The sequence below is a fragment of the Poecile atricapillus genome, chromosome 4 (assembly GCF_030490865.1).
Source record: "Poecile atricapillus isolate bPoeAtr1 chromosome 4, bPoeAtr1.hap1, whole genome shotgun sequence".
Lineage (NCBI taxonomy): Eukaryota > Metazoa > Chordata > Aves > Passeriformes > Paridae > Poecile > Poecile atricapillus.
Window position 1 is genome coordinate 43,746,056 of NC_081252.1, and position 14,930 is coordinate 43,760,985.

Below are 14,930 nucleotides of genomic sequence, written 5' to 3' on the forward strand. Positions count from 1 at the left end.
TGATGCATATTCTGATGTACTCAAAGTACAGAACAGTTTTGCTGGGCCTTACTCCCAATTCCATATTTAGTATGAGTGAAAGTCCTGTGTGACTTTTAATACGGTGTGACATACTTGCTTTGTAAGTCAGCACTCCATTGGCAGAGTTGCACTGTATGAAATAATTTAAAACAGAACTAAAATGCTGCCAAATATTTTTAAATGATAAGGTAGGCTTTTTTACATCTTCCAAGTATTGCAAAGCATTCTATATACACGATACCCAAAATTATAGAAATTATTCTTTAGCAAGGTGAAGCAATTTCAGCATAAGCTGAAAAAGTCATGTATCTAATGTGAAAATTACGTTAGGAATGTTAAAATTATGCAATAACTATTCAAATTGAGACCAGTCTATTTATAAAGTAATGCGTACTATTCCTTTTTGCTTGGTGATAGTTCATTTATATAATATCTCAGCTTCTGGCAATCTGGAGTCTAGGGCTTTCCAGATGTGTTTATATAATATTGCATTCATTGATGCATAGTATCCATTTTCTTCTAAACTGCAGTCAAAAGTTCTTGTCATAGATCCTTTCATGAAGAAAGTTATTCTAAATCACTTTTCTGTTGCTCGACACCTGGCTATCTTACAGTAAAAGTACTTGGACTTCTGGGCTGAGTCTTACTGTCCTTGAATATTTTGATAGTCTATCTCCATTTCTATAAAGACACAGTTTTCAGTTCACTTGATATTTCTCCAAACTGAAGGATAGTTTTTATCACTTCTTTTCCCCCTTCTGTTTTCCTATTTACTGAATTTAGTGGAGAATGCTTTGGTTTTATTTTCCACAGAGGAAGTGGCAGCACAAAGAAAATCTGATTTGCTGTGAGCCCTCTCCCCACACGAGTGTGAGAAGGAAAAAACCGTCTGCATGTCAGCCGGTACACACTTGGTGTGCTTAAAGAGTACTGAGTAAAATTAAAAACATGATTATTTTACTTTTACTCACATGCTTCTGTTTTGTGAGCTGACACCTTTGTGGTTTGTGATGCTGTATTTCTGTCTTTTCTTGTAAGGGCAAAACCATTGTGAAATAAGGGTACTTCCCAACTGTCTTTGCATCCAAAGATTAGTTTATGATATAACTTTGTATTTTGTAGTTTAGATTTGTTAGGTACTGAATACTTCCACTTAAAATATTAAGATTAGCTGACTTTTTAATAGTAACGTGTATTGAAAAAGTTGGCAGAAATACATATTAAAGAAATGTAAAAGTAGAATATTATTTGCTTTAAAGGTTGAATTGATTTATTTAATAATACAGAACTGGCTTGTTTTGTAAAATATTAACATGATTCACTGAAGTTTTGTACCTCATAGCTTAATAAAATATTTAAAGTGCTGCTTACGTGGAGATCTAGCCAAGTGCATGTTATGTGATCAATTTTGAAGGGAAGAGATACTATTGCAGATGCTATAAGCTCCCTATGAGATGAAATATGGTGTAATTTCCTGTAAGTCAGTGTCTGGTCAAGTAGTGCAAACAGTTTAGGATTTAGAAATTAGCTATTTGAGTTCCATAGTTTGAAGAGACAAGGTAGATTGATATATAGATAATTAAAATCATTTGTGAATGGCTTATATTTCAAGAGCATAAGAATTTCAGCATTATCTGGAAGCAGCCTAGATTTGTTGTCAGATACCATATCCTTCTAAGAGTCTCATAGGAACAGTTTGGCATGGCTCAGTGAGGCAGACAAGATGTGCAAGTCTGATAGCATTACACTTTAAATACTTAGCACTGGGAGTTAATGTAGCAGGAGAGTCTCTGACAACTTTGTTAGTAACTCCACTCATTAGAAATAGAGAGATCTAAACAAATTTTCTTAACCCACGTGAAGATGCCAGACTGACTTTTCTGTCATTTTTTTTCCCTCAGCGTTCAGCCAGACAGTGCAACCACTCTGGCATTGTATTCATGGGAATTCAAAGTAAAGGAGAATAGCTTAAAGTGAGGAGCTGTGCTGTGTGCTGCCTAAGACAACACATTCCTGAATTCCTACAGCATGCTGTGTAACTGGCTGATCATGCCATGGAAAGGTGCACTCTTTACTGGGTAGAAAAGTGGCTGAATGGCCAGGTCCAGAGGGTGGTGAGTGGAGTTAGATCCACCTGGTGGCCAGTCACAAGTGGTGTTCCCAATGACTAAGTACTGGGACCAGTCCTGTTTAATTTCCCAGAATCACAGAATAAGCTGAGTTGGAAGGGGCCCACGAAGATAATCAAGTTCAATTCCTGGCCCTGCACAGGACAGGCCCAAGAGTCATACCATGTGTCCAAAAGTGTTGTCTGAACACTTTCTGGACTGTCAGGTTTGGTGGTGTGACCTCTTCCCTGGGGAGCCTGTTCCTGTGTCCAACCACCCTCTGGGTGAAGAATCTTTTTCTAATACCCAGCCTAAACCTCCTCTGACACAGCATCAGGCCAATCCCTTGGGTCCTGTCACTGATCACCAGAGAAAAGATCAGTGCCTGACCCTCCTCTTCAACTCACGAGGAAATTGTAGACTGTGATGAGGTTTCCCCTCAGTCACCCCTTTTCCAGGCTGAACAAGCCAAGTGGCCTCAGTTGCTCCTCATACAGCTTCCTCTCAAAGCCCTTTAACATCCTCATGGCCCTTCTTTGGACACTCTCTAATAGCTTTATAAGCTTCTTATATTGTGGTGCCCAAAACTGTACCACAGTATTGAAGGCGAGGCCCCAGCAGTGCAGAGCGGAATAATCACCTGTCTTCCCCAGCTGATGATGCTTTGTCTGTTCTCAACAATCTTTATCAATCTTCAGTCAATTAATGGGGAGGTTAAGTGCACCCTCAGCAAGTTCACAGAGACACCAAGCTGGATGAGAGTGTTGATCTGCTGGAGGGCAAAAGGTTCCACAGAGGGATCTGGACAGGCTGGATCAATGGGCCAAAGCCTACTCTATAAGGTCAAATAAGGCCAAGTGCTGGGTTCTGCACTTCTGTCACAAAAACCTCCTGCAGCGCTACTGGGAGGGGGAAAGAGTGGCTGGAAAGCTGCCTTGCAGAAAAGCCCTGGAAGTGCTGGTTTACAGCTGATCATGATTCAGCAGTGTGCCCAGCTGGCCAAGATGGCCAGTGGCTTCCTGGCCTGTATCAAAAATAGCGTGGCAGCAGGAGTAGGAAAGAATCTTCCATCTGTACTCAGCACTGATGAGGCCACATCTCGACTCCTATGGATGTTAAATATGAACAAAAGCAGGGAGCACAGTGCCTGTGGAAAAGCAGGCCACATAAATTTCTGTCTCACCTGAGAAAGTGGCCTGGGAAATCATAAGGAGGAATTAAAACAATCCTCAGAGATAGAAGACAGCCTTGCAGGTGCTGTTGGTCAGTTTCTTGTTTTCTTGCAAGAGAAGGTCAAGGGGTGGTGAACCAATGATGGTGATGTGTTAGTTCACTAACCAGTAAGGGTTTTACCTTTCTGTACTTTCACATATTGGTCTATAAAAGAAGATCTGAGGTAATAAACCTTGCTCTCCTGTTCAACGCACAAGAGAGTCTGTGTTGTGCTTTTTGCCATTCCCAATAAAGCGACAGAGTCCTGCTCTCCAGTTCTGATTCCCTGTTCAGGAAGGACACTGAAGTGCTGGAGTGGGTCCAGAGAAGGGCAGCGAAGCTGGTGAAGGGTCTGGAGCACAAGCCTCATGAGGAGCAGCTGAGGAAGCTGAGGTTGTTTAGCCTGGAGAAAAGGAGGCTTGGGGGGGGTGGGGGGGAGCGTGTCTTACCGCTTTCAGTAACCAACTGAAAGGAGGTTGTAGCCAGGTGGGGGTTGTTCTCACAAGTAACAAGCCACAGGACAAGAAGAAATGGCTTCAAGTTGCACTAGAGGAGGTTTAGATTGGATTAGGTAAAACTTGTTCCTTGAAAGGGTTGTCAAGCATCAGAATACTCTGCCCAGGGAAGTGGTTGAGTCATAATCTTTCCAGGTATTTACAAAATATGTTGATGTGACATTTAGGAACATGGCTTAATGGTGGACTTGGCAGTGCTGAGTTAATGGTTGGACTCAATGATCTTAAGGGTCATTTCCAACCTATTTTTCTAAGATTCACATATAAAAGTTACAATTTTCTTTCATTACCTTGATGCCTGAGGTGGACTGTCAGTTACGACAGTTCACACCATCCCTGTCATCTCTCAAGTTTATCCATGGGATTAACTCCTCAAAGGCTTTGAGAGTATTGGATTAGTTTCTAGTAGTCTGTGGTCTACCAAAGCCAACATCAATTCTCACTTTCTCAGAGAAAATTAAAAAAGGAAAATAGCAGTGGCAGACTGTTTTATTGCACTATTTTCTTAAAACTTAAAGTATATTGGAGTTCTAGTCAAGTGCTCATATAATGCCAATTCCCATTTTTAGTCTGTTGAGTCTAACAGCAGGAGAAGGAGGATGTGAAAATTGCAGGCTGGTCAGGCAGCTTCTTATTTTTAACAGGAAGCTGATGTATGCGAAGAGTATTGTTGTATCTACTGTATGGCTTTCCTTCTGTTCCCCAAAACAGTACACATTGCACATGGAAAGGGAAACAGCTACCTTTGTGTTTGGTGGGATTTTGAGATCTGTCGGTGAAATATACCTGGACATAGCATTTACCACATGTATCCAGGAATGAAAGAGCAATAAAGGTCAAGTGGATAAGGCACTTACCAGGACTTAATGAATTTACATGATTCTGTGAATCTGTGCAATCAAAGTAATGCTGTTGTAAACATTTTTACATAGGGCTAGTTATTATTTTGGTGTTTGCTACATTGAAAATGTCACAACTTGTAATGAAGTACCTTCTTAGACAGGATTTAAGCTACCAGGGCTTTGTCTTTTGAGATTATTGATTATACTCTGAGCTCAGAAGCCAAAACAAATTTGGGGTGCGCTGTTGTGCACCAGTAGATTTAGTACATAACCTTCTGTTGTTGCTGCCATCAAGTTTAATGCTGTTCAGAATGAGGTAACCTATGTAAAATATTTCACGGAATCACGTTTGTAATGCAAATATTTTCAAGTAGAGGGTCTATGCCAAGATGCTCTAATTCATCCATTTACCTCCCATAGCAAAATCACCTGTAAACAACAAATCTTGTTTATCAACTGCTGGTATGTTTCTCAGGCTGCAGTGGGGCAAATTAATTTCTGGTGTCTCTACAATGTAAATTGGTCCATTACTATGCAAGAAGTTGAGCATGTGCCCCAGAGAATCAAAGTCCTATCAGCTAAGAAGCAGTTCACACTGCCACGTGGAGTAACTAGAAAGGCTTTTCCCTGCACAGCTGGCTCAGTTGGTGCTGGATCCTCTGAGCCTTGCTGTATAAGTGACAGGGAGGAGGCAAATACAGTGTAGGCATGCACATACCTTCAGGAGGACATGTGTATCAGCAGTTCATGAGTGTCTCTTAGCTATGACAAAACCCAAACAGCTTTCTGGTTCGGTTTAGCTGTGGGTTGGTAAGTTCAAAGTCTCCACAGTATGGTTTCTTGCCATTTTTAGATATAATGTATTCATTTTCCTCGGCGTAATTATGTGAGGGCAAGCTATGTGCTACAGAGTTGCCAACATAACAAATTGGTGGGAAACCTCTGGTGCCGAGACCTTTTCTTTGGATGAGGTTTTTGTTGTTCATTGACTTGCCTGTGTGCATCTGGAGAAAAACTCCAGGTGGAATGTGCCATTTTTAGAGGCTCTTTCAAAGTAATTATGATTGCATGAACTGAAATTAAGGGATTCTGTCATATAGAAGCTCAAAGAGTAATATTTCCTTTGGAGATTTTAATTGAAAAAATAAACTGGTAACTCACAGTGTGTCTGAACTTGGACTTTGCTTTTCATATCTGTTGCTGGTTTTTGGTCTTCTTGAACACTTAGTAAATATATTTCTTTAGAGTACTTCTCCTGGGCTGTAACTAGCTGCTTGTATCCATAATCAGATCTTTTTATGGTAGGATTATGTGCGCGTTGATGTGAATTAGTTAACTGAGTACTTAGGACACACTCAAAAATATTTTTAACTGACTATTTTTGGAAAACTTGCCAAAAGTTTGTAACTGAGAGATTACTGTTTTCCTTGTACTTAACCTAGGAAAGCTGTGATAAGTAGTGTGGGCTGCAGTCACATTGCTCATTATTGACTTTTTAATGGAGTTCCCTATAGTCTGTTGCAGAAGCCAACACAAATAAACAGCAGCAGAAAGCCTGTCCCTACTTGTTGGATAAACTGTGAGAGACTTCCTCCCTGCTACACTGTATTTTGGGTAGTTCTGTTTCCTGTCTGGATACCAGTGTATTATTAATGTTTGGGGGGCTTTGGTCTTTACTTAAAGGGAAAGTGTGTGTGTCATGTGTGAGTGTCATGACAAGTTATTGTTTCTATGACCCTTTGTAGATGGGATGTTGTTAGCTATTTGATAAATAGGCAACATCAAACAAGAATTATGATTGCCTGTGCTCCAGCTTTATTTACTTTTATACTTTACCATATGCTCTTTCTTTCACAGGCATTTCCTATTCAAAACAGGAACAGGGACCACACCACTGTTCAGTACTGCAACGCCAGGGTACACAATGGCATCCGGCTCTGTTTATTCCCCTCCTACTCGGCCACTACCTAGGAACACTCTATCCAGAAGTGCTTTTAAATTCAAGAAGTCTTCGAAGTACTGTAGCTGGAAATGTACTGCACTCTGTGCTGTAGGGGTCTCAGTGCTGCTGGCAATACTGCTGTCCTACTTTATAGGTGAGTCCCATTTTTTATAATTGTCACTATGAACAGTGGTGTCTGATGGATTGTATACGAACTGTGACATACTAACCTTTAACTAGCAAAGTCGTTGGTAACAGTAAAAGCCACAAGGGTTTAATAAAAACTCTATTTAGAGAAATTAGAAAATTTGACTATTTTGCAAGCATTCTGTAGCTTGAAGGTCAGTGAATTAACTTTGAAGAAGTATTTGAACTACAATTAAATTATGTGGGGTCAAGTTCTTCTGAAAGTATGTGTAAAATATAGGCATGTAAAAATTCCATGATGTGAATACAACTTGTAGGATATCTTTGAAACTCTTTTAGTCTCAATTTGCTGAAATATTGCTTATACAATCTTTTGAAATGCTAACCATCACTTATTTCATCATTACATACATGTATTTTTGTGTATAGAGCTGGAGCAGAAGTCTAATACAGTTGTTTGATTATGAAATAGGGAAAATAATTGTCTAAAAGGACAACATGCAGAGAAGATGTAGACTTCTTCCTCTCTTGTGGGTTGTTCACTTTTAATTATTAATTCATTTACTTTTATTTATTAATTAATTAACTTTTCTCTATTTGTTTGTTGAATTCCATTTTCCAAATTTTATTTTAGAAGATTTCCTTCATTTTTTTCATCTCCTTAATTATTTTTGTAAATGTTCACTATAAATATTATATAATTTGAGTTTTAGGCAGTTAATAGGAGCACTGCTTGGCCATGAGAAAATGTCCTTGACTTTAATAAGGGAACAGAACAGGATCATTTTGCACTCCGAACTTCCTTTGCATCTTTGTCCAGAATAGATTTTTTCATGCCTGAGTCCATAAATGATCTTCAAATACTTTCTTTTAAATGACTTGTTAATTAGAAGTTTAGGTCACCACAGTTATGAAAATAGAAGTATAATGGTCTGGTTTTTGTTATTGGCTGCACACAAGTTTTAAGTCTTGAGGAGTGGAGGAAAGAAAACAGAGTCAATGTCTCTTTCCTTCCCTCTTTTTAAAATCAGTGTTAATTTATATCAGAGCCTAGAGGGCCTTAAGATCCTTAAATCTTCATCGTTGTTCTTCAAACAATCTTGTTGCATTTCAATGCAAGACACAGCACAAGCTCTACAGAGCCTTTGTAGATCTTACTAGTTGAAACTCCTGTGAACAATGCAAGAAACTGGGTTGCTGAGTAGCTGGAGAAATTCCCCTCTGACCCAGCAAAGCTGAGCCCCCTGAGCACCCTTTCCACCTCAGCTGCCAGCCCCAAAGAGCAAAAGACATATATGCTAATGTAGGCCTTGCCACTGCTCTTCAGCCTCCTTCAATCTTTGGATTTGTGGTTATTTTGTGTGAATGTGCAAGGAGTTTAGGGTGTGGTTTAGAGTTAAGTTTTGACACGAAATCTTTTTTTTAAGTGGGATTGAAATAATCCCACTTATAAAACACATTAATTGTGCTCGGTCGCTGTAATATTGCCTCATAAATCACCAGAAGTAAACTACTACTACTACATAAATGCATAAATATGAAAGAAAAAATTCAGCATGAAGTATCACTGTCAGAAGCCAGGAAAAACAGCCATATATATAGTAAAACACTGGAGACCTGATTGTGAGCTGAGCTCTACACTTTGCTAGCCCCAAAGAGCCAGATTACTTATGAATCTGAGGGGCACAGGAAGATAGCTGTACCGGATTATTTCTCCCACAGGCACATTAAGAAATATAAGCATGTCTAATGCACCTCTATTTCTGTATTTGGGAAAAAGAACTGAGCTTTCCAGTGAGCAAGAGCTGAAAGCTCCACACATCATTTATTCACATACCCTGTAAAGAAAAGATAGCTGTACAACATTTCATGGGTGCACGCCAGCTCACATCCTAGCTGAAATAAACAATGCACAACAGCCTTCCTCTGCCCACAGTCAATAGGGAGCACAGTGCCTACTGGTGATATTGCGCATATTTCAGCTAACTCAGCAATCTAAATGTAAAATTCAGCACTCAGAGATGCTCTCTAGAGAACTTCGTGTCCATAAAATCACGAATGGATTACACTCATTCATATATGTGGTTTTCCCATCTCTGCAGATGTAATATCAGATATATCCCCCTTTTAATAGGGCACCCAAGTATATATCAGTAAAAATCTTTAATGTAAGATAGAAGCACTCCATCTTAGTTACCTATTTCATAGAATGGCTTGGGTTGGAACAGATATTAGTTGCAAACCCCCTGGCATGGACAAGGACACCTTGTGCTAGACCAGGTTGCTCAAAGCACCATACAGCCTGACCTTGAATATATCCAGGGATGGGGCATTCACAACTTCTCTGGGCAACCTGTTCTATGGTCCAACTACCTCACAGGAAAGAATTTCTTCCTAATATCTCATGTAATATGAAATATCCTATTTCAATTAAAGCCATTCTCCTTTTTCCTGTCTTTGTGAGAAGTCCCTCTCCAGGTCTCTTTCAGGTCCCCTTTAGGTAATAGAAGGCTGCTGTAATAGAAGGTTCCCCAGAGCCTTCTCTTCTTCAGGCTGAACAACCCCAGCTCACTTTTAGCCTGTCTTCGGAGGGGACACATTTCATAACATAGGTGTGAAAGGGAAATGACTAAGTAGGAAATTGGTTGTAGCATAAAAAGAACGGAAGGATTGCAGAATTGTGTGACCTAGCACCCTGTGACATGCCTCCAATACAGTGGCCTGGCACCTCTGATGAAGTTTACAGCAGCTGAGGTGACATGTCACCTTTGTATAGCGAGTTTGAGATATGTTTTGAACTTCACAGAGATACGTTGCCACAAGTGTGAAAATGCTACCACCTTGTAGCATTTGCTACAAGGAAAGAAGGAATTCAGTGTGAAGTATCACTGTCAAGAGCTGGGAAATCACCTGTTTTGCAGAATGATTGCAGCAAAATAGGCCAGTACATGTGGATAAGGTGTGGCTGATGTCCACTGTGTGACTGTGGCAGCTGCAGCCTGAAGGACTAATAGACCACTCTCCAGTGAGTAGTGGTGTAACCCAGCCCGTCTCAGAATTGCCAAGAGATGAACATGTCATGCCCAGGCTTATTTTAGTTACAGTGAGTATGGGGTAGAGAAAGTGACTTGAGATCTCGCTGCCTCTGCTTAGGCAACATAAGGCAGAAGAGACAGTTTGCTAGACTTCATGTCTGCCTTTGTAGAGCTGCTCAGTCAATTACTGCTCCGTCAATTAGCCCAGCCAGAGGAAGGAGCTGTATCAAGTCTGGTACGTCTTGCACTTCTTCAATCACTCTGACAGGAAAGACTCCTACGTTTACAAAGTCTGCAAAGATGAGGTGAGAGCAGAGAGTGTCAGCATGGGTAGAGACCAGAGCAAACACTACACTCTAAAGCCACTTAATGCAGTCTTGGGGATCACAAGGAATTGAAAATGTTATTTTCAGTCTAAAGGAAAGTCTTCCCATGCATTCTTGCATTTCTAGCCCCCATGGTCTGTCTTAACCATTCTGCAATGCACAGAATATTTAAACTTACTATTCCTGTCACTTAGACCTGCTAAGTTTTAGAGGAAATAGAAGGGAGTTGTGGAAAATGTTGGTCCTTTGCTTAGAGGCTTCATCTACTGTTAAATGGTTGATAAAGAAGTAAATCAACAGAAACATGGAAGTGCTGAACCAAAAGATAGTGTAGCAACACATAGAAGACAGGAATTAAAAATAGCTCTAGTTTAAAGTAAAAGTTTCAAGAAAAAGCTCCCTGAAATAATGGATTACAAAATGGGGAGTAAAAAATTTAAACTGCCTCATTTATGGATCAAGTTAACAACAGAATTTCTTTAAGCTGATCATTTACTTAACATCTGTGTGTAATCAGATTTACAACCAAGGAAAAAAGTGACCTTTTTTTCCCAACATGAAGATTTTAGAATCTTTTTTCCCTGTTTGGAAGACTAGGAAGAACAGTACTAAATATAAGCCATTAAAGGGTAAGAAAAACGAAGCTGCCTTTGTTTGACCTCTTTATAGACATGAACAGTTTTAACCAACTTGGTATAGACAGTCGATGTGAAAGCCAGACATAGAGTTCAGTTTTACAAAGTGGAGATAACAGAACTTAGTCCTTTGTTTCCCCATGGCTTACTGCCTCCTTCAGCATCCATCACTTGCAGTGAATGAATGAAAAAAAGGAAAGTTCTGAAGGAAAGTTCTGAACAGCACCTCCTGGTTCAAAAATGAGCACCAAGTCAAAGTTTCATATGTAACCACCGTCCTTCAATTCCATGTTTTGTGATCTTCTTTGTCTACTTGGGTTTTACTAAGGCAAAGATCTTCTGGATGTGATTTTTTTCCTAACAGAAAAGTCCACTGTGTAATTATAAAGTACTAACCAGTCAGTAGTTGTTTCCAATATGTTGATACATATCACAGACTCTGACCAGCTGTATTAACAAACTGATTTGTACTGTACTAATTATTTCTGCTGTAGTGTGGATTCAGCAATTAATGGATGAAATTAATGAGAATTTGGGGACCTCAGAGCCCCTCTTTCTTTCCCAGGAGCTGCTCTAGCGATTGATTCTCCATTGCCAATGGCACTGTCTTGACATTGTCTAAATCGATACAAGAAATTACTGCCATTTTCACTGTACATGCAAATGAATTGGGGAGCAGTTCAGTTCTTCAGTCAGTGCTGGAACTACACGATACCAGATTCCGTCAACTAAGTGTGAAGAGTTGTACACTGAAAAATTGTAGGCGTCTGTCATGAATTTTGTCTTATGTCTGCTAAATAAGTTTCCACGAACATAAAACACCATTTGAATGCACAATAGGACCTGAGCTATTTAGTCAGGCCCTTCCTGTCCTGGCTGCTTCGCAACAACCTGTCATACTTTCAAATCATTGAGCATTTTATTCTTTGGGTAACTTGGGATTGTTCATTTTGTTAGCCTTATCTCAGCAGTCAGTGGTCAGAACAAAAATATACACCAGCCAGCTATCCGTTGTGATAAAGCAAGTATTTATGTGTCAGTGATAACAGAAGGGCCTCTCTTCTGTAGGAAAAGAAGAGAAACAAAAAAAAAGGAAAAAATGAATTTAATTTAATTTAAAAGGCCACATGATTATTTTTGTCACTATTGCCTTTGTTATTTTTTATCACTGCTTTCTTTATCTATCAGTACTTTCTTACTACTTCAACAAATCCATTTCAGACAGAAAAGAAAGCTAACATTTAGACTTAACAGATGAAATATCTTCTGGGAAAACATGTATTTTAGTTGATACTTCATTCTATGGGAAACAGTAGAAAAACTTGGGTTCTGCTATGACACTGATGATCATACAATCATAATGCAAATTTCAAATGAAATGTGAATGGAAAAGATATTAGATGGAAAGCCATGCTTGATAATTACAGATAATTCATGTTTTCTATGCTATATAAAAATAGCTACATTGTACTTATTCTGCAGTTATTATAATAAGCACTGATGCTTTTTGTCTATCTAAAAATGTTACTGTTTTATCATCATCCCAAAATATTAAAAATAAGCTGAACATTATGTGCTAGTACATTTCTAATAATGGACAACTGTCTTCAGAGTTACCTCAAAAATTTCATGAGACTAAAGCTACTTTAGAGGTTTTAAGGTATAAAGAGAAGAAGGAAGTGTCTAGGAAAAATAGCAAACAAGTTTCATTATTAGAGGAGACTGGCACATCCGAAGCATGCAAAATGTGAAAGATAGTGTGTAACTGTCTGCGGTGAGTTTTAAGTAATTGCAAAAAATTATTAAAATGTCTGTTTCTGTAGGCTGAGGCTAATTTCCTATGTCTTCAGTGCTATTTCTGAGTTTGTTGTCTGTGGTTCTCCCATATTACTCAGGATTTAGTGCGACAGCTGCTGGCATTCACATCTCTTCCCAGATTGTGGAGGACCAGCTGCCCTTCCTTTGGATTCAGTGTTAGAAGTCATAGTAGGGCAGAACCACTCTCCCCAAAACCAATTGATTTACAGCCTTGGCAATTACAGAACTGAATTTTGTGACTAAAGCAATGACTAAATATACCTAAGAATGTATTTTACTTTATCAGTAAAAAACAATATAATATTTCTTTTTTATTGCAATGCCAAGTTAACATTATTCTGCTGTTTGTAAAGCTCAGTTACTGCCAGGAATAAGGAAAACAACTTAATTGATAATGCCATTTTAATGGAATTTTTATTACAATACCCAGCATAGGTATTGTAATTAACAGGCGTGAGGGAGAATATGGTTTAATTGCCATTAATCACTTTACCTTTCATTATGTGTTTATAGAAACTATTTTTCTTTTTGACATACATTTAATTTTGAGCAATGTAATGCTGTTGTCACTGAGAGTTTCATCAAGAACTTTTGGCTTTCTTCATTCTCTTCCCATTTCTGTCTGCTTCACTCAGTTTTGCTGGGACCTTAGCCATGTCTGGAGCTTCACTGAGGTGTGTAGGTTGGAAATATGGTCCCTGTCTACAGATATGTGGCAGATTTTTACAGTTAGCTAGGTTTATGCTCTCAGCCCATTTGTTTTTTCCAACAAAACAAAGCCATGAGGTAAACTAATATATTTATATATCTGATTCTTTAAAAATAAAAGTTTTCCCTTTGATCTGTTGTCATCATTTGAAGGAAGTGCTATTGAGATTTTACAGTTTACCCAATCTACCTATCACAATGTATTCAAACTACCATGCAAAAATCTACAGCAGGGAAACTTCCCTTATGTAAACCTTTCTGAGAAAGCATGCCAGCTATCTAAGCACGGCTCTTTAGCATTGTCTGATCACACCATGCGCTTAGCAGAACCACATTGATATTCTCACGTTCTCCCTCATTGTGTGCCTATATCTGGATTTGTGAAGACAGCCAGTGTCTCCAGCACTGTTGAAAGTACATCACTTTTTGCAAAGTGTAGACTCGCTACTCATTTTAACAATCTGTGAGGCTTTTAGGGAAGGTTTCATGTGTCTAGTGTATTTAGAGGCAGCAGCAATGTTCCTTGTCTATTTTTTGCAAAATTAAAGCTTGGTGGGATTGTAAGTAGCTGACTCTCAAATTAAGAAGTTCTGGAATAGGCACACGGTGATGTCTCTCTTCTGTCCCGAAGGAACATTTCCAGATCTCTCTTAGCAGTGAGTGTCAGGAGCAGCCAGAATCTGGCTGCCCCTGATGGCAGTGCCATGTGTAGGGGTCTGCCTTCCCAGCACGTGTGGCTCTGCTCTGCACCTGGCAAAATCTGCCTGCTTGTTTTAGACACCAGTGCCACATGTTGCATACTTCCACGACTTTGTGCATTACAGAGGTTTTCAGCTCTAACATGTGATCAAATTATTTTCCTTGGTATCCCAAAGGTATGAATTTTAGATATCTGTGAGTTTCATATAATGTTTACAGCATTGGTGATGAATTAATTTGACTTCCTTAGAGTGGGAATATTTTGTAAATAATAATGTAATTTCTTACATTCACCGCATTCTTTCTTTCAAGACTGGGAGACAGAGATAGAATGACTAGTCTGAAAATGAAGTTGTTGTGCCTTACCACTTTATTGCGATGAAGGTGTTTTTAACATCCTTTTTGAAATAGTACAAAATCTAAACATCTATGTCTTGAAGCATAAACATGAAATATACTTTCTTGTCTCTTTCAAGAATACCATGGTGGATAATGCCTTTGGCTGATGTTTTTAAAGCAAAGATCTTGTAGCTGTGTTCCAGATTAAGTGCAAAGCATATTACTATTTCAGGAGTGCAGGGAATTCGTACTTGATTGGTGTTGTGGATGTCACTTGCTATTATTGTTAGTGGCACTGAGAATAAAATGTTCATTGAGGAAGATAATCCTCACATGAAAGGATGTAGGAACATATAACTGACAATCAGGAGGTTAAAAGAAACTTGACAAGATTTCAAGGGATTAAAAAAGTTAATCTGTCAAGGCACACCTCTGCTCCAAAGGCTTGTATGCAAATTAAGATTTACCACAAGCTTTTTGGCAAGGGTCCTGTCACCCTTGCACTTTTGCCCAGTGGAGAAAATTGAAACTCAGTAGTTCTGGCAATATAAGAGGTGTAGTAATAATCTGCAAGATGACATGG

General features: G+C 39.0%; 1 protein-coding gene across 2 annotated transcripts in view; it reads left to right on the plus strand.

Moving 5' to 3' along the window:
- Window positions 1-14,930, plus strand: part of TENM3 (teneurin transmembrane protein 3) — a 419,680-nt gene that overhangs the window by 291,632 nt on the left and 113,118 nt on the right. For both annotated transcript variants that reach the window (XM_058837712.1, XM_058837711.1), the window contains exon 9: window positions 6,556-6,794. In XM_058837712.1, the coding sequence (XP_058693695.1) occupies window positions 6,556-6,794 (239 nt within the window). The remainder of the gene's footprint in view (window positions 1-6,555; window positions 6,795-14,930) is intronic.